We start from the raw sequence: 25559 nt of genomic DNA on the forward strand, positions 1-25559 counted from the left end.
GATTTTCCACGGGTGCATACCAGCTTTCACCCTGCATTTAAAGACATGATAATGGTTTAATCTGTCCTGTTCTGCCTTTAATCAGCAAAAGGAGTTTAGCTCTGACTGTGTTTCCAAGACTTCATAAGAAACAAAAGAAGCAACTATGGAATACAAGGATTGAACTTTGCATTTGTTGTGGGGAGGTTTTTTGAGGTTTTGTTTTTTTCTCACCTTGTACTTGTCCTGTAGCATTCTGCACTGAACTTGTGTGATTTTGTGCGGGCCTGGGAGTGGATGGGGTGTTACATTCAGCCAGTGCAGTGAGCTGACAGCAGAGCTTTACAGACACATTGCTTCATCCGGCCATCTGTTTGGTTTTGAGGGAAGGAACAGGAAGATTTCTTGCACTACAGATATATTAAGAAAAGTCAGAAAATTGGACGTATGAAGCTTTATATTTTCCATTTATAATACAGTAGTTTGATTGCAGTGTATAAATCACTGAATTAGAACACTTTAAAATGAAGTTCTGGCACTCCCACTGCTTCAAGTAGCATTGTTATTTATAGATATTACATGAAGGCTGATGTTATGTTTAAGTGAGCGTTAAACAGTTCAGGCTGTTGTATTGTTGCTACGCACCAGAGAACCTCTGTCAAAGTGACTTTGGCACGGCGGCGTATCCGCCTTTCTCCCTTTGTCTTCCAAACCTTTCAGCAGTGTTTGCAGTTATCCATGTGCTCAGCGATGGAACAATCTATTGTTAGACTAACAAGGGCAAAGTCACACTGGGATTTTTAAAAAAGAAAAAGAGAAAAAGGCAGTTCTTTATCCTGCCTAAAAGATTGTTAAATATTAAACTAGCCATACCAAGGAGTTTAGTGAAAGCAAACACTGTGGGTTTTCTAAACTTAAGCCTAATAAAGTAGAAAGTTAATAGTCAGGTACAGAGTGTTTTTGGTTTTAGGAAGAAAACCAGCAATGACAATACATCAATGTGAATCAACAGGGCTTTAGAATGTTTAATTAAAAAGAGTGAAGTTGAAGTGAAGCCTACAGAACTCCAAAATCTGCCGCAGACATCTTCTCATGACTTGACCAAACCTCTCAGGTACTCAGGTCAGAATAGTTCCTGCTGGACTGTGTAATTCTTATAAATTATTTCTTTTATTTAGTGACTGCATTTATTTATTTATTTTAGTTTTAAATCTTCAGGCCACCGACAAAAGTTGCTGTTCTTTGTCCCATTTCAAGCAACAGAGGTGGCAACAGGAAAATATGGGGTGAGATTGTGTCATCAGAAGGCTGATTTCCTTTCCCATTGCTAATCAGTCACCATTTGCAATTAAAAATGTGCATGTACCTCAACACATCTTGGATACTGGGGCATCTATCCCACCAGTACAAACAAAGCTGCTGATCATATGTGTAAAATATAAAAAGCAAAGTATAAAACACAAACTGCAGGAGAGCTCAGACTGGTTGCCAGGAGTTGAAAGGTTTTCACTTAGATTGGGTATAGAAATGTGTACTTTCTTTGGCATTCCTCATGTGCCCTGGTAAAATCATCATTACAAGAAAAAAAAAACCACCTGCATCAGTTTTCTGGGACTGACATTTTTAAATCAAGTGGTTGTGTTTCAATCTAAAAGATTTCCAAGGGAATAGAAAAGAGGAAGGAAGGGAATAGAATACATTAACTCAGAGTATCCCTTTCCTCTCTGCAGTAAAAACATCTTGTCCACTTGAGTGTTAAATTTGCTGTTGAAGTAGAGGGAAATGTCAGTGTTCTATCTAAACAAGAAAACAGGCCTAATATTTGAAATTCTCTAGCTACAAGAGGAGGAGTATTGTTGGGAAAAGTACTGAGAATCCATACAGATTTAAGTGGGGAATTACTAGTGAAGGTTTTTTAAATCAAAAGCCAACCAACTAAACGAAAATGTCACCACCAACAAAAAATGTTCTGTGGATTGCAGTGGTAATGAACCTTTGCTGAAATTACTGAAGTGTTAAAGGTATGTTTGTGACCTGTGGAAAGACAGAAGTGCCCAATAAAAGCTATCCTCCTGCTGCTGTTTAGAAGGAAATGAGGAAGATAAAAGGCTAAAGCAAATCTAGCAGTGAAGAAGGGAGAATGATCCATGGTTAAAAAAAAAATAAAAGATCCAGAGAACTGTAGAAGGTTTACAAAGAATCCAGTATGTCAAATAAGGTGTTTGATATACATATTACAGTACTTGTGTATTTTCTTTAGTAAGAATATGGATCTGAAGGCAAAGGAAGTAGACTGACTCCTCTTCTTTAGGAAGAAAAATCTGAACTAAAAGAAACTTGAGTCCACTTCAGAACAGAAGTAGAGGGGAATGAGACTGTGCAAGACCAACAGGGTCTTTAATGTGATTACCCACATAGAGAATCTTTGTGAGAATGTTGTGGGCACAGATTGGGATCTGTGGGCAGGGAGCTTCCTCAGCACTAAATGCCCAGCTTGGTTTTGCACAGATCGCAGCTCTTGCTTGACACAGAATTAATTTGTGTGGTTTCTATTATGTTGTGCTTAAAAGAGGGTTTTTGTTATAACATGATGATGGACTATCTCCTTCTCTCACTTTTTAGTGCTTTAAATAACTCAGAAGTGACTGATCTAACAGCTTTGTAGAGAAGGTTTACATAGACAAATTCTCCTCCTGGCCAGTAGTAATTTGGAAGTTAGATAGTGTTCAGAAAAGCATCATTCATAAAAGCAGCAGTAATGAAAACTAATGACACAAAAGAAAAGGGAGCAGTTGTAATGTTCCTGCCTTTTTTTCCCCCTTAGCAAGCAGAAAGGCTTTTTTTTAAGTATACAGTGCAAACAAGACAGCTGATGTGTCTGAATGGGCTTTGGGATTCAGTAAATAACCCAAACAGAAATTAGCAATACACTAGAAGTACTGCTGCAATTTGATTTATGGCAAAAGCAGTATTCAAACAGATTTGGTTTTAGTGTGTATTCCTGTCTTCTCATTAAATGGGATCTGAAAATTGAAAAAACATGTGTGATGACAGAGGAGGAAAATGCTATTAATCAACACCACTTTTGTTCATGTCTTCAAAGCTGTTCTGCCACCTTTTTCTTTTTTATCTCTTCCTAGGTTTTCAGCTTAGCAGGCTTTATAATCTCAAGTGATCTACAGTAGCAGAGTGACTTGTTCAAGATCAAGTGCTTCTATTCCTAAATTCTTTCCACTCAGGAATGGTGAATGTTTCAAGAATAAAGGTTTCATTTTTTCAAGATATTGCAAATTAATTATACATTAAGTGTCGTCTTGTTTTAAAAAAGAAAAAGGAAATAAAACTAAAGAAGCAACTCTTATCAATTATTTACTTTCTACTACATCAGGTTCTGAAAAGGATCCAAAAATATGTTAGTTTTGAAATGACCTGATATGAGAAATTTTGGTAAACCAACCACTTAAACACGAAAAGATATGAGTATATTTCTTTTTCATGTACAGAAGGAGTAAGCAAAAGCAGGTATTGAGCCCCTATCAGCAGGTTAATACCAAGTCTGATTATAGTACAACAGCATTGGTGTTAAACAGGATTTCTTTTCCAGATGTGTTGTCTTAGCCTAGGTGTGAATAGAGGAGAAGATTGCTAAAGTTCATGGTAATGTTTCGATTAAACTGTGTAGTGCTTGGCTATATTCTATAAATAGCACAATATTGGCATTTACCTTGGATTTTCTGTGGATTCAGTGTTGCTTAAACCTCTCTTTGTGAGTTAGTATGGCACTTCTCTTTCAACAGGGAATACAGTGTTTTGCCTGAAAAGTACTTGCAGCTTTTCTGTAGGACAGATGCTGATAAGCATTACATTAATGGAGATGATTAAGAGAAACAACTTTTCATCTTTTCCCTGGAAGATGTGAAAAACAAGAGAGGATGAATAGCACAAAGATTAACAGTTCCACAAACGAGTTTTTTGCAAAGCTACATACCAATGTCTGTATGCAATGTATGTATGCATTGACCCTGGTGTTGGAGAGCTGCCTGTTTGCAGCAGAAGCATCATCCTGCACTGTCCAATGTCTTGATCATTGCTTGGTTGTTTGCCTCTGAGTTTCCACTCTGGTCTTAATTTCACTTTTTGACTTACAAGGTTTTGCAAGGCTGCACTAAAGCCAGGGCACGAAGTAAACACTCCAGATTTCTTTTGCCTGTGGTTGCAAACAAAAGGCTATGGAAATGTGGGGCTTTTTTAAATGTACTTGAAAAAGAAAGACACCTCCTCTTGACAGGAATAACAGCTCCCATAAACCCATGTTGTTGTAGCTTGTACATTACCAAGGTACATCTATCAGTAGAGGGAAAAGAAAAGCAGAGGACTGTTTGTTTCTTCACTACCCTTACAACAGTATCATTTGTGCCTTTCGTTTTTGTAAGTGCGTTTTTCAAACTCCATAAAAGCTTATGTCTGTCCTCCAGCTCCAAAACCCTGCTTACACATGGAAGTGTGTAGTGTATGCATTTCTGAAAATGTCAGGATTTTATTTGCATCGTACTTTTATTAGGAGGATGTGAACATGACCTTTGGAGTGCTTCAGATTGGCAGAATCCACTGATCTAGACGAATGTTTAATTTCAATGTAGAAACAAATTTTGCTTATACAGTACTCTAGTTTAAATTCCTACACATGTTGTATTGAATATATGTTCTTGTTTAATGTGTTAGTAATGATGTATGATCTATTGCACTCACTGTGAAATTTTTTGAGTAGGTATGTCATTTTCTCCTGCCTCTGTTCGTACACTGATGTTCTTGGCTTCAGCTTTCGTATCTAAAACAAAATAATGCCTTCACAGGTTGTATATTCTTTTACCTAAGTTCTTCAACATGTTAAAATTTGTCCACTACTTCTCCAAGTTAGCCAAAACCATTCTGTGTTATTTCACAGACATTTCATAAAGTAGGTAGGAGTTTCTTGGTAACTTGTTGGGGGAGGAGGGGAAAATGAGTGCTTTTTACTATGTTCCTTTAAGGAGGCAGGTATACACTGGACAGCGATGCTAGGTAAATGTTGTTGGTTGCTTGTATTTCAAGTTAATTTACTTGGTACTCAAGTAAAGAGAGTCCTCTAAATGCTTTTGGCATTCTTTCCTCAGCTCCTGTCAGTGGATGGACATCAAACAGTATTAAATCACCTGGAACAACTGCCCCAAGTGAAAAAGCTGCACCAACACCTCAGCTAAATGAGCAAGACACGCTGGTTCAGCGGGCGGAGCATATTCCAGCGGGGAAGCGCACTCCCATGTGTGCACACTGTAACCAGGTCATTAGGTGTGTATCTGCTTGCTGGGGGCGCTCTTTGGGGTCTGCAGAATTGGCTGTATGGCCAGGCCCAGATGGTGGTGATGAATGGAGCAAATTCCAGTTGGTGACTGGTAACCAGGGCTGCTTCCCAGGCTCAGTGTTGGAGCATGTCCTGCTTAATATCTTTGTCAATGATCCAGACTGGGATTGAGGGCACACTTAATCACACTTGCAGGTAACTAAGTTGGGTGGGAGTGTTGGTCTGTTGGAGTGTGGGAAGGCCCTGCAGAGGGATCTGGGCAGGCTTCGTCAATGGACAGAGGTGAGTTTCATGAGGTTCAATAAGGCAAAGTCCTCTGTCTTTCACTTGGGTCATAACAACCCCAGACATCACTACAGGCTGGGGCAGAGTAGCTGGAAAGCTGCCTGGCAGAAAAGGACCAGGGAATACTGGTCAACAGCAACTGAACATGAGCCATCTATATGCCCAGGGGGCCAAGAAGGCCAGTGGCATCCTGTCCTGTATCAGCAACAGTGTGGCCAGTGGGACCAGGGCAGTGATTGTCCCCTGTGCTGGGCACTGATGAAGCCACACCTCAAGTGCTGTGTCCAGTTCTGGGCCACTCACAACAAGAAGGACATTGAGGTGCTGGGGCAAGTCCAGAGAAGGGCAACAGAGCTGGGGAAGGGTCTGGAGCATGAATCCTATGAGGAGCAGCTGAGGGAGCTGGGGATGTTTAGCCTGAAGAAAAGGAGGCTCAGGGAGGGCCTTACCCCTCTCTACAACTGCCTGAAAGGAGGTTGCAGTGACGTGGAGGTTGGTACAAAGGAGTCAGCAGCTTTATAGTCAGGTCAGCAGCCAATAGTTCTTCTATCATTATGGAAATAATGTTCCTCAAGTGATAGGACATAGCCACAAGATGTGATGAGGAGGTTTAGATTGGATATTAGGAAAAAAATTTTCACCAGTCTGGTTGTCCAGCACTTGAACAGGCTTCCCAGGGAGGTCTTGGAGTCACCATCCTGGAGGTATTTAAAAGGCCTGTAGATGTGGCACTTACAAACATGGCTTAGTGCAGACTTGGCAGTGCTGAGTGATCAGTTAGACTTCATGATTTTATAGGTCTTTTCCAACCTAAATAATTCTATGATTCTGTTCATCCCACAGTCTCTTTCTCAGCAAGTCTTTGTTTTGCTTTTGTGGGTTTTGATTCTTTAGTCACAAGTGGTTTAAGTCTTCATTTCAGTAATGCAGAACACTGTTTTCATGCATGGTTTATCTAACAAAACTGAAAATGAAACTACTTTGTAGGAAAATATTGTGAACTGCTAACAATCACAGTCTTACAGTCTATTGTATGAGAGGACCAGAAAGCTGGATGGAATGGAATAAATGTAAGACCAAAGAAAAGTAAGCAAGTTAGTTTTCATGTATACACCCATTCCAATAGAATTGGGACTATTAGCTAGTTGGAAACCAGTCAGAGAGCATAGCCTTAGAAAGAGTAATGTTGATTTCTGAAGTGTAGTTTATAACTGAGAAGAAGAAAAAACATCCACAGAAGAAAAGCCAAGTGATGCTTTAACAATTACTAGGACTGGATTGATAATAATTTCCTGCATTGCTGGATTTCAAGCTCTTTGATGGGCTATCTGGCCTTTGGACATTATGGTAGCTCTTGTCCTTGACTTGTATGACATGGGTAGAAAACATTAAGTATCACAAACACAGTTTGCCAATAGAGATTAAGGTAAATAAGTTTGGCTGATCCCATAACATATCCTACCATTAGCCAGAATTTTGTATGGAGGAAGAATTCAATGTAGGTTGCATTGTTGACTCAGTGAATTTGACAATTAGTCATGATTGTCTCATTCAGGGAATTGTAGCTGCTCATTTTCATCTACCTTGCATTTTATTTCTTCCCTAAAATAGAAATTTCTTAGGATTATTGAGAGATACGTTTTCTTCAAAAGTGTTTTCTTCTTGCTTACTCAATCATTTGTATTGTTGAACTACAAGGGGGAAGTAATGGGTTTTTAATAGTATTTTTTATTTATTTATCTGTATCCATGTTTTCAGCAGACAAAATAAGAGAGCTTGCATTATGTTTTACCATGATTAAAGAAAGAGAATTTTTTTATTAGAAAGTTCTGAAAAATTAGGAACTCCATAAGCTGTATAATTTTTATCAATGGTAACAGAAAATTGGCCTTTCCACCATGGGTTTTTGTAGCCTCTCAAGCCCTGTCTTGGATCCTACATCAGATCCAGCCAATGCAAATCGCTTGATCTTTAGGGGTGAACTGAGTCCAGCTTGTTTGCTTCCATGAGATTTCTGTTGTAGTAGTTTGCTACCAGTTCAGTTAGCACTGGGTTAGTTTTAGAAGACTCTTTACTAATGGATCTGTGATGTTTTGGAAAAGTTGCTCCTACTTCCACTGGATATGTCAAGGAAATAAAAACCTAACCCACTTGTAGCAATAGACACAAGTGCACCAACACAAGTGTTCCTGTGCATCTTAATCCAGTTTTTTTGCTTCATTGCAAAATCAAAGATAAATATCAGAGAAGGCATACTTATTTTGGGGATGAGATTCATCTGATTCCTTGAATAGTTTGGCCTATATAATAATTCTGTCTGTCTTTAGTATTCTCTCCTTTTTGTTCTCTGGGATTTGGATTTGTGTCCAGTAAATAACATGCAAGAAACCATTCACTTTCTTTTTGTACTGCTAATGTAGTTTTAAACCAAACACAAACTGTACTTTATGCTGCATCTTTCATGCAAGAGACTTCATTGCCTTTTACAACAGTTGTGGTTTATCAGGGTGTGCTGGTGCTCTGTGCTGTTGGAGTCTTAGTCCTGAGCAGTTCCCCTCTTCTCTTGGCCCTTAAATCACTTTTTGCTGCTCCCCACTCCCCTATTTTGATCACAATTAATAAAAGAGATGAGGTGATGCCCTCTAAGTACAGCAGTGTATTGGTCTGTGGAGCAGCATTTACTCCTTAGTGGATATGTAAGGGCAAGCTGCAGAGGCCCCACTTGACTGTACTTCAGTCATTGTCACCTCTGGTAAGTGACACCTTTTCATGAATAGTAATTGCTACCCACATCTGACTTCTTTGTAATTTGCTGTTGGTGTTTAAATCCTTATATTTCTTCATATGTTAAATGCCTGCTCAATTATTAAAAGCAAGTGTTCCGAGATGAGTTGATGTGCATTAATCAATGCCAAATATGCCTCATGTTCACAGCATACAGTGGATGTGGAAGACTGCAATGGCATTTTGAGTTCAAGTTTTAGCATAATTACACTTCATGCCCTCAGTGGTAGCTTTACCTATGAAAAGGAAGAAGGAGGATCAAATGGCATTGCATTGTACATCTGTTTTGAAGCCAAAATGTGTTCTGGAGTTGGTTACTTTACACTCAGGCATAGAATAACCATGGCTGGATGAGCCAAAACCTTTCTTAGACACACCTTATAACTTTTTAATATATCTTCAATTATTCACACAGTGATTGTCTGAAGATTCCAGTTTTTTCCGAAGCTTCATTAAGTAAGCTTTTCTTTCCATGTCTAAAAGAATCAAAGCTGGAGGCAAACTAAATTTCTCTTGATCTACTTGCTGTGACAGTCTGGCAGGCTTCTGGCATTTCCTGATGAAGACTTCTGGTTCCCAGACAGCCTTACCAAGTTCTGCACTGCAGAGTTGGCTCTTCCTTTGAAGTCCAAATCTGTTTTTCTCTGGATCTCCTTTGAGAACATACTCTGGCATGTCTGCTGTGAATGATGATTTGGCTTTGTCACCTTTTCATAGAGCTTAATTGTTTTTAAATGCAAAAGGCAAAAAGTACAAATGGTGCTTCCCTTCTGCACCTCCTGTACACAAATTGTATACTGTGACATTTTCAGAGAGGAGAAGAAGAAACTTCCAAGAATGTAGGACTGCTATATGGTTAACTGTGAAGTGATTGGCCTTCCTAGCAGATGTGGAAATCCTTTTTGATCTCTCTACCACCAAATTTCAGTTCTGGCTTGCTATTATAACACAAGCCACATGAGAAACTAAATTACTGGCATACTAATGTATTACATCACGATCATACTGATGAAGTTATATTCAGTTACAAGTGTTAAGTCATTGAAATTGCATTCACATTTCCTGTATGTTGATCACTTCTCCTTTTAGTTTGCCCCAATATCATTGTTACATGCAGAATCCAGACGTTTGAGGTGACTGCTAAAATCATGTACCTGGTGGTCCTTTGGAGCATTAGATTCTGCAAATACTTTTGTAAATCAATCAGAATCTCTTTCAAAAAAAAAAAAAAAAATAAATGATTAGTTCATTTTCATCTCTGAGTTCCATTCACGTGGTCTAGGTGGTGGTGCCAGAAATTTGTTCAGAATTGCTCAGCATGTCAAAGTAGCCTGGGATAGGGGCACATTCATAGCCAAATGTTGCTACTTGGGTCATCCCATATCCCATTTGGACAGTGTGGGGTTTTAGCACATTTTACAAATATGTTCTAGTTGACAGAGGCATGTGGGATTTTTATTGGTTTTGTTTTTAAATGGGGAAGGATGAAGCTGTCTGCAGCCATCTTCCTAGTATTGCATCCCCCTTGCTTCTGTCACATTGTGTGAGTGTGGGCATCCTGCCCCCTTACTTAAATTGGGACTTTAAAGTCCTTTTCAAATTAATAGAGGAAATAAATACCTTTCATTACTGGAAGCTATCATTTTGATGGCAAAATTATGCAGAGACTGGGAACACCTCCAAGTTCTGAATATCATGTTTTAGTGTATTTTACATGGCAGGTATTTTTTTTCTTTTTTCTTTTTTTCCTTCCATGTGCTTTAGGGCAGCTTTTAAGTTGCAGGTATCATTAAGCCGCAGTATCAACTTGACATGTTTAAACTGCGGCCTGATTGAAAGTAAAATTGTATTTAGAAAGTGTTCTCCTGGACATGTGTGCACATGGAGCCAGTGCACTAATGGAACACCTCGTAGACATTGTGCAGGGCACAGCCCCAGCTGTCTGGGGGCTCTGGGAGAGGAGCTCCATAGGTGCACTCTCAGGCTGCTCCCCGTCCGTCTGCGTTCCTGCGCACTGTCCTGGATGCCTGACCTCAACATGTAAACTCTGGAGAGCTAAATGCAGCAGATGTAAAAATTCCTCCTCCTCCCCTTGCTAGCATGCCTGCTTCCCATTGCAGAGCTGAGCCTGTCATTTCAGTGCAGATGGCCAGAAACTCAATCCTACCTGGAGCCGGGAGAGTGTCTTTGGTGTCAGCCCCGTGTTAATGAATCTGTTAAATTAGCCTGTGCTGACACGGTGCTCTGAGAGCACTTTGTTGTACATAAGGGCTTGTATTGTTTGATCAGTACATAACTGAGAGGGCATTGATGTAAAAAGGTGCTTGTAGAGCAGAGGGAGGGTATCGGGTTAGGTCAGTGTTTGCACTGCTCAGGCATCCGCTGGGAGCGGGGCTGGAGAGCTGTGCTCAGCCCCAGCTCCCTCCTTAAAGAGCTAAAGGCTTCTCTTCAGGAGCCCTTTTTCACTGCTTTCCCTCCAATAAACAGGGGTGAACAGAAGAAACTGGCCAAGATTAAATATGTTCATCATTTTATAAGGGCTTTGGGTTATCCTAAGTCTTTGAGTCTGTCCTAAACCTTGTCTTTGACTTCTCATCCTGCTGAAAATACATAGTGTCATCAGAGAAAATGTACAAGAGAAACCCTGCATTCTATCCTTGATGAAGCTGATCTCTTTCCTCAGCCCACTTATATTTCTATTTTAGAGTCAACATAAACAAATTTCAAGGTGGATTTGGACAGATTATTTGGGTTTTTTTTCTTGTTTGTTTGCATTTTTTTCTTTATTGCTGTTGCTTTGTTTATATGAAAATCTTACAGAGAAATGTTCTCATAGCTTGCTTGGTTTAAAAAAAAAATTTAGCAGCAGGTGGTCATATTAGTAACTTTCAGGTTTTTTTCATGCAGTATTAGATCAGAAAAAAAAATTAAGCACTGCTTGAAAGAATTCCATCTTTATTGGTGTAGGAAAAACCAGAAATCTGGTGAGGGAGATGAACTTGAACCACAAAGTTCATCTGAAGCCTGAATTCTGGAAGGTTGAGTGTTGGTGGGACCTTGGAAGCACCTCTTTAAAGTAAATATGTTCACTAAAGAGATTAATGTGCTGAATATATCTTCAGATGAATGTAGAGACAATATAAGTTGTCATAATATATAATTATAAATTACAAACAGAATTTTTTGTTGACCGAAAAATGGATAATTTTTTTTTCTATTAACTGCATTGCATTAACCAGACAAATACTATTAAAAGTATTGTTATTTTGCATTTACAAATGATAGAGGAAAGTGTGTGTTTGGGAAAGAATGGACCTATTTTAATACAAAAAAATCCTCTTATTACTAGGATGGATTATCCTGTAAGAAACTTGTTGGATAAGGGACGGTGATTGAATTTTTGTCTTAGAATAAACTGATGTTATCTGCTCTTAGTGGGGTCAAATCTATTTATATTTGTAGTCTCAATATGAATGCAGACTATAGGAGAGCTGATCATATCACTGAATCAAATATCTCTTTGCAAGAGATGGAATTGGGAACATGGGAAACATTCTTCACTTCCCCAGCAGACTTTTCAGCACTGTATTTAATGTAGTTCTAAAATAAGATTTCTGAAATGCAGTAAAGTGAAAAGAATTAGTGTTTATTGTGAGGGGGCATTTCTAGGAGAGAGTTCAATGGAGATGGATGCAGTCAACACTTGGGGCTTTCTTAGAGCCTGTAGGAGGAAAGAGGGATGGAGCTGTGTATGTGTGTGAACAGTGTAGTAATGACACAGAGCTATTGCAGATAAATCTACTAACGGCTTTTGCAGGAGCCAGCCCAGGTGCATTTGCTGACAGTATCTCTTCTTTCTAATCAGAGGACCCTTCTTGGTGGCTTTGGGAAAGTCATGGCATCCAGAAGAATTTAATTGTGCCCACTGCAAAACCTCCATGGCATACATTGGATTTGTGGAAGAGAAAGGAATGCTGTATTGTGAGGTCTGCTATGAGAAGTTCTTTGCTCCTGAGTGCTCCAAGTGCCAGAGGAAGATCCTTGGGGTAAGTAACCAGCAAGTGGCCTATTTCTTGTTGGGAACAATAATCACAGTGTCTAGTGCTTTTCTGCTGTGAAATTCCATTTTATCTGGCCCAGTCTGCATTCTTTCAAACAGAGTCTTGACACATCTTTTCTTCTCTCATCACATACAAAATAGGATACAAATTTGGATCTTCTAATGTTGAACCTTTTCAGTCAGTTTGAGAAAAGGTGCTGTACTCTCCTTGGCTCAGCACCTGTTTTCATGAAGCCGTTCTGTAGCTGTTGCGATTGCCAAATTTTCCTGAGCAAAATGCTTTTAATTGCAGATTTTTACAGAATGGGAATGGGGAAGGGAGGGAGGGAAGTAAAAAGAAGAAATCTTCCTTAGGTGAGCTGGGCATTAAGAACACACTGCTTGCTAGATGTGAAGTTCTGAAGTATTCCCAGCATTAATGTAGATGGAAAGATGTGTTATCCTACTGGACACTGATATTGCTCATTTGAGCTGCCAGCTGATCGGCTGCTGTTTCACTGCAGACAGCAATGTGTCTGCATTCCTGTGTAACTGGGGTCATGCAGGGCTCTGGCAGCACAATTCTCAAGTCATATTTGGCACTATAGCATATTCCAAAACAACACAGAGCAGTCATAATTTTCTGTGTGATGTCTTCTGATTAACTCTCACAGACTTCAAGATAAGGCAGAGATTCTGCTTTTCTTATTTCAGGGGACCATTATGATTGGGATCCTGATTAAAATTAAGAATTTGAACAAAATAGTTCTTAAAATTTGTCCAATTTTAAGGCAAACCTTCCAAAAACCCTGAAGGATTGCTCATGTAAAATAAGGAGATGTACCATAAATAAAGCACCTCGTTAAGTTTAACATTGCAGAACTTGTGTGCACAACCTATTTTCAGAGTAGCAGTAGGAAACGAAGTATTCTTGAAATGAATCAAGTGTGGAGGCATGGCTACCACAACCTAGTCATCACATCTAAATAATATGTTTCTAACACTTTTTCTAATCCCCACAGGAAGTAATAAATGCTTTGAAACAAACTTGGCACGTTTCCTGCTTCGTGTGTGTGGCCTGTCATAACCCCATCCGCAATAATGTCTTTCACTTAGAAGATGGTGATCCCTACTGTGAGACGGGTAAGAAGCAACACAACCAGAGTTTACTGCAGCTGTGCAGGAAAGCAGAGCTCAGTAAGGATGGGGAAAAGCAAATAATTCCCTTTTCTCAAGCTGCACGTTAGCAGTGTCCCAGCAATTTCAGGTAACTTTGATACGTCAATTCAAAGCAACCACTGCTGCTGTAGACACTTTAAAATTTGCAGCAGGAGGAGTTAGTGAGGATTTCTTCATCAGCTTCAGCAGCAGCAGGCTTCTTGTCACTGGTTTTTACCTATACCTGTGAAGTCCTCAGCTGTATAGTATCAGTGATACATCAAAGTGTTAGTTTTAGGGTGATTTTCTGGTTGGCTTTAAAATAATCTGAAGTTTATGTAATTCTGCTTATTTACCAAACACAAGCAAATGCCAGTGAAGGAGTGTGTTTTTCTCTGAATAGCATTATTCACAGCCTGAGGGGCTTCCAAGAGTAAGCAATCTGTCCAGATAGTTTTTGCAGGATCAAGGATACAAAAACTGTCAGGGGAGAAATACAGTGATACATTTACAGCACTTGAAATCCTGATGAGCAGTATTAGATGCTCTTATAATGATCAATAATTAGATGCTCTTAATATTAGATGCATTAGATATGGTCTAGAAGTTCAGAGCATTTATGGTTTGGTTTTTAGCACTTCCAACTAATCTTAAAATTTTTTAAAAAATCATAAAATAGTTTGAGTTGGAAGGGACCTTAAAGATCATCTGGTTCTGATCCCCCTGCAGTGGGCAAGTATGCCTTCCACTAGACCATGTTGCTCAAAGCCCCATCCAGCTGGCCTTGAATATCTCCAGGAATGGGGAATCCATAGCTGCTCTGGGCAACCTGTTCTAGTGCCTCACCACTCTCACAGTAAAAAGTGTCTTCCTATAATCCAATATAAATATACTCTTTCAGCTTAAAGCTCCCCCTTGTACTGTCACACCTGTCCTTGTAAAAAGTCCCTCTCCAGCTTACCTCTAGGCCCCCTTCAGGTATTGGAAGGTGCTGTAAGGTCTGCCTGGAGCCTTCTCTTCCCTGGGCTGAGCAACCACAACTCTTTCTGCCTTTCCTCAAAGGAGAGGTGCTCCATCCCTCAGAGCATCTGTGTGTCTTTCTCTGGACTTGTTCCAGCAGGTCCCATCCCATCTTGGGAGCCCCATAGCTGGATGCAGGGCTTTCAGTGGGGTCTCAGGAGAGGAGAGTAGCTGGTTCAGAATCCTTCCCTTGCCTGCTGGGCACTCCTCTTGTGGTGTAGCTCAGGATACAGTTGGTTTTCTGGGCTGTGAGTGCACATTGCCAGGCCATGTTGAGCCTCTTGTCAACCTGTTATTATTAATAGGAACAGTTTTTATTTAAGTTGGTTTTCTAGTTTGCTTAACACTTTCCATGTACCCCTCTGAGCTAGGAAAGAAATAAACAATTTGTAAAACAATTCCCAAAAAATTGTAAGAGAGACAAAATTATATCAAAATTCTGTTTTCATCGTGTTGGAACTGTCTGTTGGACCCTTGTTATGATTTTCCTTCTACTTTTAGGAACATTGCAGTGTCACTAGATGTAGAAATGGATTGACCAGAAAGGTTTTACATGAAATTCTAATGACCTCTTTGGAGCTTAGATTTCCTTCTGAGCTGATTCCAATGTTGTTCACAGTGGGTGCCAGGGCGAGTGTTAGGTACTCTAAGCATGAAGGGAAGTAGGCCAGTTTATCCAAAATTTCTCTTGTCAGGGCTGCTTTAATAAGATGTTGGCAGATACAAAAGGACACAGTAGGTTATTGCTAACTTGGTGACAAATGTAGGGTAGGGTGTTGCTCCTATTGAATTTGTGGAGCAGCAGAGGAAACAGTTATATGAGCAGCATCCTTCAGTGTGACAGCACGGTGAAATTTCATCCTGAAGCAATGTGAAGCCCCTAATCCTGGAACCATTTGATGATTCAAAAATAGTACTGGAGCAATCAATAATTCCCCTTTGGGTGGAAAGCTCATGACAGGGTCTGTTCTGTTAAGGTTCAGTTCTTGTTCCTGCCACCAACTGATCCACGTGTTGTGCAGTGCATCGATTTGTGCTACTGTTACAATTCCTGTGCAAAATGTGAATTTTTCTATACTGTGAGCTGGAAAAGCTGTGGTGAGATCTCGAGTATACTACACTTCTTGCAAAGTTTATTTCTGAGATAGAAAGTTGCTAGTGCAATTTAATGCAGACGCAATCTGTGAGGTGTTATTGGCACTGATACTTTGTAATGGCTCTGGCTCACTAGCTAGATGTTAATTTGAGTTATATTAATTTTTCAAAGACTTTCAGTCCAGCTGGAGTTGTGAGTCTATGACTAATTTTAAAGAAGTAAGGAGTAAATGTCATTGCCAACTTTCCTTCTTCCTAGTGCAAAGGAGAGTTCTAATTTTAAATCTGTGTTTGAAATTGTAACAGCATCAGCTATTAGTATTAGAGGGAGATTAATCTGCAGAATGTTCTGGGTTTAGATGTTAAGGCTAAAATTAAAATAAAAGTCCAGATATCAACAACTTTGAACTTTTTTTAAGTGTGGAGTTAGTAGCCTAGTTTTGAAAATGCTGTGTGCAGGAAGCACTGATATGTGACTGTGTAAGAAGTCTGCCTTGGAAGGCTTCTGTGGTATCCCAATTCAAGCATGCAAAAGAAAAACTGATGCCCTTCATTCTGCCTTATCTACTGCCCTTTCTTCAGAAGAAAAGCCAATAAACTTATCAACACAAGCACAGGCCAACTTACAAAAGGTTTTAACTGCTGGCACCAGGAAAATATCAGTCAGATTCTGTATGACCACAAATGCAAAAGAGCTGAAAGAGTATGGTCATGAGACTGTGTCCTTCAGGAGCTTTGCACAGGTCTGGCCTACCATTTGATATTTTTATTGTCTTTCTTCTTAAACACTTAGAAATTCATTCCAGTAGCATGTATTAATAGAGGTGATTGGTGAAGCAGTTTCTTGCCACAGGCAGCTATCAAGGGCTTTGCTATTCCAGAGCACTTGTGTTCCCCATCCTGCTGAGGTGCCTCCTATGATGATTGATTTTGGGGAAAGTCATCACACAAAACACTCTCTTAGTAAACACAACCTGGACTTTTTTCTTGGGCTTGACACATCTGATGATCCTCTGTGGGCTCTGCAGCAGTGAGTATTAGAGCTTCAGCAGATCTGTATAGTCTAGGTGAGAAACAAAATCCACTTCTACCCCACTTCCCACCCCTTGTAATTCTCCTTTGAAAACGACCCCTGGCATCTAATTTCCCTGTCAGAGGCAGTGTGTTGGTATGGTAGTAACACTCTGTTACTGGTAGATGGAGTCCAAAGCTTCATTATGGCTGTCACTTTGGCTGTAGTTCATTTTATGAAGACATAATGTTGCATGACATGTTTGTCAGGGTAGTGTGCTGGTCCCAGATTCTCTTATGTTATAGCATTAATGCCTAGAATGGGGTGTTTGAGAGTTGAAATAAGTGAAAAAGACCAGACAACTTGGGCTGGGGAATATGTGTGGTTCAATGCCATTTGTTTTAGTCCCTCCTCCTGAGATTGCTGGAGAAGTTTCTTGTTCTTCATAGTAATGAAGGGGAAGGGTTTCTTTGTTTGTTTTGGGGATTTTTTTTTTTTTTTTTTTTTTTGCCATGTAACGTACTCAAGTGACTAGAAAGGTATTCTGACTTGATCCAAATTTGTAGACTCTAATTAGGAGAGAAGCCTAATGATTGCATGGTTTTGAGCTGTGCAATGTGGGGCAAAAATTGTGCCAGAATGTAGGTCAGAGTTCATTACTTTCTGAGAAGGTCTGTAGTGTGAGCAGCTGGGCTGTGCTTTCAAAGCAGAGTTGGAGAGAGCATAAAGGAACATGAAGAGTTCACATGGGTGCTCTCAAGAAGTGCATTTCCCCGTCTCCAGCACACTGTTCATCTCAAGGAAATGAAACACCAGGAAGATGGAAGCATTGCCCACTTGAAAGGATGAGGAAAAGAATTGAATTAGCAAGAAGTCAACATCCCAGGCTTTCGATTCAGGGGCTCTTTATTCAGTATACTCAGTCTAATAAACCTCAGCAAGTCCAAATCTATTGCCAGTGAAAGAGCAAAGCTCTCAAAGGGTCTCCTGCTTTTCTGCATGTTCTTCAAAAGCTGTTTGTATCTCTTTGCAGATTACTATGCCCTCTTTGGTACGATGTGCCATGGCTGTGAATTCCCCATCGAAGCTGGAGACAGGTTTCTTGAAGCCCTGGGCCACACTTGGCATGACACTTGCTTTGTATGCTCTGTAAGTAAAGCTGGCCTGCCTTTAAACAAACCCTGGCAGCAGTGCTAACCTGACCCATATGGGAGTTAACAGCTCTAACCTCTCTCAATCCCCTGAGCCCAAACCAAAAGTGCTTTCCCAGTTATTTGGAAGGTGTGTTGCTATTGTAAGCCTTTGGCGGGTGTGCAAAGGTGTCCTGGATTGCAGCCCTGTGTCCCAGCATTTAACCCTCAACCTTCACATCCTCAGAGAAAGTGTTGAAGGTCATAAGGCAATGGGCTGTGTTTCCAAATAGCAAAAGTGCTTTTGACATAAGGACACTGTAGCCAAGGTATTGCTTGCTAATATTGTATGACCAAAAAAATCAAAAGAGAAGCCCCAATCTTAATGATTGGTGTTTTTTTCTTAAATTCTGAAACTAACTCTGCTCCCACTTAAGTATCTCATTTTAAGAGAGATTATGCTTGCACCAACCACTGGTATTGCATAAAAAAGAGGATACCTGAAAAAAAGGTAATTCTTACTCTTTGATTATATTTGTGCATAGAACAGTACCATGATCTGGCATTCTGAATAGTTATGGCACAATTCATCCATCTGAATTGGATGTTCTTTTCTTTTTTATCCCACTTCAGGTATGTAGTGACAGTTTGGAGGGCCAGACTTTCTTCTCCAAGAAGGACAAGCCACTGTGCAAGAAACATGCCCACTCTATCAACATCTGATACTTGGAGCTCATCTTGTCTAACAAATGTACTGAGCAGAAAAGTTAAAATGTCCATGTTCAATAATTGGTTGAAATTATTTATATACAATTTATCTAAACTGAAAAAGAGATGTGGAAATTTGCAGAAGGAATTGTACTGATTTTTCAGAGTGTTTATAATTTACAATTTTACTTCATAAAAAGTAAGGTATCAGGGATTTCACCCAAGCCAAACAATTAGAGTGTCTTTATCTCTATGCTTTGCACATTACTGTATTTCATGATTTTATGACCACATTTATCTCTGTTTCATTATGAGAAGTGAAGTATGTATAAAAGTAAATACCTGATATTAGAAGTCTCGGTCTTGCCACTATTCAGCAAATAAAAGAAGATTGGATTCAGCAATCCAAATCACTTTATTTTGGTGATGTTTTTAAAGTGTGTCCCAGAAGTATTGCAGCTAAACTCCATTAAAAGGAACTCAAAGTAAAGATAAGATTACACAAAATAAATAGTTCCAAAACTTTTATTTTTTTAATCTGATATTCATATACAGGAAGCCTCCTACATAATTACATGTACCTGTGCCTTTGCACTTAAATTTCTGATGGGTTTGCAAGGGACAGAGGTTTCTACAAAGCTTTTAAGTGGCTATGCTGGTGAAAAAGAATATTTAGAAGATGCCACTTAAAACATAGATGGCATGCTTTTCTGTAACTCATGTACTGCCAGAACACTAGCCAAAACCCCATGCTGCTGAGGGTGTCTTTGATAGGTGAAAATGTCAGATTAAATCTTAAGGGAGCAGGGATTTCAACTCTTCTGTTTGCAGTTCAGGTTTTAGGTAGCTTTAAGTTCCTTGTAAAGGGGAAATTTTGCTGAATCTGCAGGTAACAGTGGGTTTTATCCAGAATGTGAGATTCTGGTCTTGAATGAGGGAAGCTGCTGAAGTGCAACTGAGGACATTGTTTTTTTCTCAGTACATTCTTTACCATGTAGCTCACGAATATGTATATTGGTGGTGTGCCAGGTAGTGTCCTGAAAACTTAACTTTCTTGCTCAGCTGTTAAGATTTTTATTAGTTTAGGATTTACTTTTCTCTTTTCTTCCAGATGTAGGGAATGTATTGTTAAATGATATTCCATTGGTTTAAGCAACTCAGTGCCTCTCAGATCTTGCAAGGGAGCAGCGAGACAATGCTGTCATTATGCATTTGCCACGAGCCAGATCAGCCAATTCTGTGGCTTGATATGAATTTTACATCCACACAGAGAGGCAGCACAAGACCAGTGCACCAGCTCAGTCCCCCTTAGCCTCAAGTTAGAGCTTAACTGGTTTAACTGGAGCAATTGCAATCAGCCAGGGTGGAGGTGGTGCCCCTCTGCACAGGGCAGATTTGCTTCAGCAAATCTGCAGAGCAGATTCCTGAAGGAAACTGAATTTACTTGCTGTTTGATTCAACTGGGGTGTCAGAGCTGAACTGTTAGTCTTTAATGCTCTTTCTAGTAGACATTGAAAATAACCATGTACTTGTTCTGTTGTTGTGGGGTAAGTTTTTTTACTAATTCAACAGATAGTTTTGCCAAAAAAACATGGATTAAAAAAGTCACAAAAATTTGCCGTGGTTGAGTAAAGCAATTGTAATGAGGAACAAAAAAATCAACAAAAGAGGAGGAAAGAAAACCAAAATTACTGTACTGAAATATGAAAAAATATTTGGCTTTTTATTAATTCAGTGAGACAGATTCACATTATGGGGCTGTTTCACTTTATTTCCTGAAGTTGTTTTAATTCAATATTCCCACATTTCTTTCTTGACTTCCAGTGGTACAGAAGAAATTTGGTAAATTTGGTGGATGTTGGTAAATAAGAAGAAATTAGGTGGTACGGTATAAAGCTGTTTAAAATGTTTACAATCTTTGTAGATGTACCCTTTTGTGAGTTTGGCTGAAAATCAGAAGGGTGGAAGCAGACTGGACAAGATACAGTAACAAATAAGCCAGGTTGCTTTTAAAATTAGGTGGAGAAATGAGACCTACAGACTGGGTTTCAGTGGAGCGTTATTGCACATGTGTGAGGAAAGAGGGGAGAAAATGCACAGGAAAAGGCGTTCCGTGATTTCTGCAATTCAAACCTTGCAATTTTAACGTAGGATAAAAACTTCTGTTTGTCATCGTCCTTAAAATCCAATTAAATTTTGTTTAGCCTCATCATTTTAATTTGAATTTTATTATTTAATCCATATGCTCTAAGGTTTGAAATTTTGCAGTTGTTAATGAATTTGAGGACAAAAGCCTGAAGGGCTCCAATAGAACTGCTTCATTTAGCTGCTTTGCCTTTTAATTTCTGCTTTTATCTATTTGTTTAAAATTTTAAAGGAAGCATAGAGTCACTGTTAGATAATGAATATTTAATGGCTTTACCAAATTATATAAATCAATTAAAAGGAACATAATTTTTATCATTATTTTAATAAGTGAGATTTTAGTAGAGCACTTTATAATAATGCCATATATCTCACTGAATATTTATTATCTTTTTTGTTGTTGTTGTTTAGAACTGTTTCATCCTGATATTATTTTGTTTTATTTGTAAGCCTGCCTTTACCTCTAGAATCTCTTGGGGTGTGAGTGTGTGTGTTTAAATATACTTCTTTCTGCATGCACATGGACAGAAGTTTATATGTGAATTTGAATGCAGACTTGACATAGCAAAAAATCATTTAGGGATTTCACGAGATTCCCAACTATTTTTCACACAAAACACATATAGCATTCATGTTATGAGGGAATGTTACAGAGTCAGGACAGATATATTAGTAACCTAACTACTGTAGATCTTTACATACATTTTGAGTTACTGTTTTTCTTCCAAAACCACCTGTGAGAGAATTTGGCTTAACTCTGTTTGAAGGTAGAATGTCTCTATAAGTGAATAATTGATCCATGATGACCGTTTCAGTATGTTGTAATGAAATAATTCAGGATTACATGTAAATATAAATGCTTAATATAACAATGCCATAAACTTAAAAGCAGGAGTTGAGTTGTGGTTCAGTGAGTGTTGGTCTGTTAATTGTGTACCTATTTCTTCACAGAGCTACTTGCATCATCAAGCCATGTCAGCTGCTTTGCAAACATTGTTTTATGCTAAACTACCAGCTGTTAAATCCTGGTGATTTCTTTGCTTGTGTTTAATAATCTTCAGCATTAAATTTTGGCTGTTCACATTTGCAAATTTAATTATAATTGAAAAACATAACAAGCAATAAACCCTACTCAAAACCTAAAATTCTCTGTCCTCATGTATTTTGTGGTTGTTGGATATTTACTTTTCCTGAATCATAGCCAGTAAAGGAAAGCCATGATTGTACACATGAATAGATGGCATTTGAGCTGCTCATTCTTCAGGTTTGTGGGGTTTTTAGCTTTGTCTTACAGGGAAGGACCAGTGAGTCCCGGTGACACCAAGGTGACCATGAGGAAGTGATAACTCCTCTGAGACAAGGAAGACCATGAGCCTACTGGAGTCCATTAGGCAGAGCATTGCCAGCAGATGGGAGAAGTTATCCTTCTGTGCTCAGCCTTGGTGAGACCCATCTGGAGAGCTGAGTCTCACCAGTACCAGAGACACGACTGTATTGGAGTAAAGAGGAGGAAGATGGTGAGGGGCATGGAATATTTGTCATACAAGGAGAGGCTGAGAGAGCTGGGGCTGCTAGCTTGGAGAAGAGGGGACTCAGGGGAGACCTCATCAGTGCCTACAAGTACATTAATAGGGGAGTCAAGAAAAGAGCCAGGCTTGGTCTGTAGTGAGAGGACAACTGTGAGGATGGTAAACATTGGTGGCATGGGTTGCCTAGAGAGATTGTGGAGTCTCTCTACTTGGAAATACTCAAAACCCAGCTGGATACAGCCCTTGCAATAGTCAAAGTCTCTTTCAGCCTCAGTGGATCTCTAATTCCTCATCTTTTCTCAAGATGGATGGGAAGGGATTTATACCTGTGCTGAACACTGTAGAATATGTTAGCCAATTATTGTTTATTTGCCATCCTTTCTCCATTCTACTGACCATCTAGAATGCTTTGCTCTGTTCCTCTGGAAGGGTTTAATATTTTTCCTAAGTTGACATTGTCCAAGGAAATACTGCCTGCTCTGGCAAGCATTTTCTGATTCCATATTTAGCCTTGGCATGCAGCAGTCTCTGTTTTCACTGTGGGACACTTAAGTGTCTGCTCTAACCTGGCCAATTCCTTCATGATAATACCAGTCTGGTAAGAATCCCCTTAGCTGAGCATCTCTTAAACAGGCACATGCACTGTTGTTTTTCAGCTTTATTTACACAGGCTAAGGAAAACACTGCACACAGCTCTATAAAATTTAGAGGCAACTTTACAGAAAACTTGCCTCCCCTTCAGTGTTTAGGCTATGAGCGAGACAAACCCAAGTCTATTTGCAAACAGTACATTAAGCTCCAGAAGCCAAATTTTTAAAGGCATGAAGTCTGCATTTGACATTTTAATGGCAAAGGTTTGGTTTCTATCAATCACAACATCATGTAACATTAAAATGCACTGACCAAAAAAAAAAGAGATCTGTCATTCATTCGTTAAGATGCTGTAATCCAGTGTAAGATTTATAGGCTTAAAATGCAATGGTGTGTTTTCACAATAAATCCACTTTCACTGCTCAGCACAGAACAAATCTCTCTGTCATTCAAAATATTTGCTGGTCAAAATGCTCTATATGAGTTCTTCAAAGGGTTTCTCACAAAATTGCATATAAATCCTTTTACCAGCAAAAGCTTAATTTAGGTTCAAGTTTTACTTTCTTGGGACGTTGGTTAATATCTTGTGCTCAGACAAGATCTTGGTTATATCAGAAACACATAGGGCCTAATTTATTATTAGCAGTCTGGTGTTAATTAGGGGGAATTACCAGAAATAGTTTGCTTGATGGAAATTTATTATGGTATCACACTTTACTGATGGTGAAATAGGAGTCACTGAAAGAGTGCAGCTCCTTCTCATAACCAGCTAATTAATAAGGTGCCAAAATTCCTCTGAGAAGGGTTTGGTCCTAACTATGGGAACCTCACAGGGCAAATGGTTCCTATGCAGTATTTAAAATTTAAAAGAGGAAAAGAGACACAAGAAAATGCTGCCCAGCAGAAGTCTCAAAAGTGGTATGGCTTTTTCTTGAATTTATGAAAGAAAATATTTAGCTGTGTTTCCAAGCTCATTAAAGAATGGCCTTTCTCAGACAGAAAACAACAGCTAATTTATAATCTCGTTTGGTGTGCTTGAACTTGATTTTCATGAGTACTGCACACTACAGCTTGTAATTTTATGTATCAGGCTTATAATGAGCTTTTATATTACTCTTTATTACTTAATGGTCTTTTTCATTATCATTTGCCAGGAAAGTTGAGGTTGGCTTAGATAGGAAACTGAAAAATAGTGCAAATCTCTGATAAGCTCCAATCTGTTTTATGTATGGCAGTTTGGGGATAGAAAACCACTGTGTCATTGGAGATCTCATGAAAGTTGTGTGAGAAAGGCATGTTATAGTGGAAGCAAAAACACCTCTAAAGAAATTTAAAATCACCACACTAAAATTTATGCTTGGCTGATTTTTAAAAAAATGCTTAAGATGACAGGGTATGTAATTGTAATAAAGCACTTTTGTATTTGCACTGGAAATGCCTTCAACTGTTGAAAAATATCCAGCATTTTGGATGTGCTTTACAAGCTTTCTCTCCTGTGCTGTGAGACTAAGGATTGTGTAATTGTGCTCTGAGTAATATTCACACTTTCCCTGTAGATCCAAGTTGTTTCCTTTTCAGTTCTCCTGCCTTTGCTTTGCTTTTTCTTACTGCTGGGTAGTGCCGTTGTTTGTTTTAAAATACTTCATTACGAGATAATCCTGTCAGGTGTGTCCCTTATTTCTCTTTGTGATGCATCAATGAAATGTCAAATGTTCCTTTGGTAAATATAAACTTGCACTAAGTTTTGGCATGCTTTTTGAAGTGTCAGGTTTTCCCACCCAGAAGTTTCCGCTGGAAAAAATAACTCGAGGTACTAGACCAAAATGGTAATTATATCTCACATAAAGTCTTTATTTCCCTTGAAATCATCAAGCAAAAGGGAAACACATGAAAACAAGTATAGGGCTGAAATAATGAATAACCTGAACAGTACAACCTCACTGATTTCAGCTTATTCCCCTCCAATTTAAAAATGATTGGTGTCAAAGCTACTTTAATTTTATGCTTACGTTAGTCCAGTGAGCGAGCTTAGAATTAAGGATTTGGACCTTGATTTTATCAGGATTTTCTTTTACCTAAGATTCAATCTTGGACTTACATTTGGCTTTGAACAACCACAGTAAAGTTAATCTGCCATGTGACTTTTCTTTCCACACTTGCTGTCCACTGACAATCAGTAGAGGATTACTGGGAAATTCAGACAAGTGTTATCTGGAGAAGAAAATAGGCTGGACTTCTTCTGAACTAAATCAGTGTGTATAAGTGGAAGTTAAATGATGCTACAATAAGGCTGCAAATTTGTCTTTAAATCTTGCATGTTATTTTTTTTCATTTTTTCCAAGTGGGTGTCTGTGGTGGCAATCAGTTTCTGAGTGTGCTCTGATGAAGTCTATGATATGCTACCCCCCAGAAAAAGTATTTTACAACATTGTAGAGCTTTGGCATAAGTTTCCTAATACCATATTAAAGGCAGTTGCATAGCTGTAATTTTCTGCTCAGTGGTAATGAGCATTCAAGGATTGAGGTGTCTTGTGGGAGCACTGCATCTGCATCACTATTTATACAACATGATGTATTATCATGAAACTGGGAGTTATAATTTGGAATGTGATGGGAGTAATGTGGTGATCTTTACTCCACTACACAAAAGGTGCAAACAGTTGAATGAAAATCAGTGTGTGGGAGCTATAGATTGCCACCTGCACCCAGACCTCAGGTTCTTCCTTGGATAGGTCCTGCCACT

General features: G+C 39.1%; 1 protein-coding gene across 1 annotated transcript in view; it reads left to right on the forward strand.

Moving 5' to 3' along the window:
* The window catches only part of LOC130252656 (PDZ and LIM domain protein 5-like), a 44195-nt gene extending 23768 nt beyond the window's left edge, over positions 1–20427 (forward strand). Inside the window, exons 7-11 of the mRNA XM_056490452.1 lie at positions 5133–5307; positions 12255–12435; positions 13451–13571; positions 17747–17862; positions 18477–20427. Of these exons, the coding sequence (XP_056346427.1) occupies positions 5133–5307; positions 12255–12435; positions 13451–13571; positions 17747–17862; positions 18477–18566 (683 nt within the window). The 3' untranslated portion in view covers positions 18567–20427. The remainder of the gene's footprint in view (positions 1–5132; positions 5308–12254; positions 12436–13450; positions 13572–17746; positions 17863–18476) is intronic.
* The last annotated feature ends 5132 nt before the right edge of the window (positions 20428–25559 follow it).

The sequence above is a fragment of the Oenanthe melanoleuca genome, chromosome 4 (genome assembly GCF_029582105.1).
Source record: "Oenanthe melanoleuca isolate GR-GAL-2019-014 chromosome 4, OMel1.0, whole genome shotgun sequence".
Classification (NCBI taxonomy): domain Eukaryota; kingdom Metazoa; phylum Chordata; class Aves; order Passeriformes; family Muscicapidae; genus Oenanthe; species Oenanthe melanoleuca.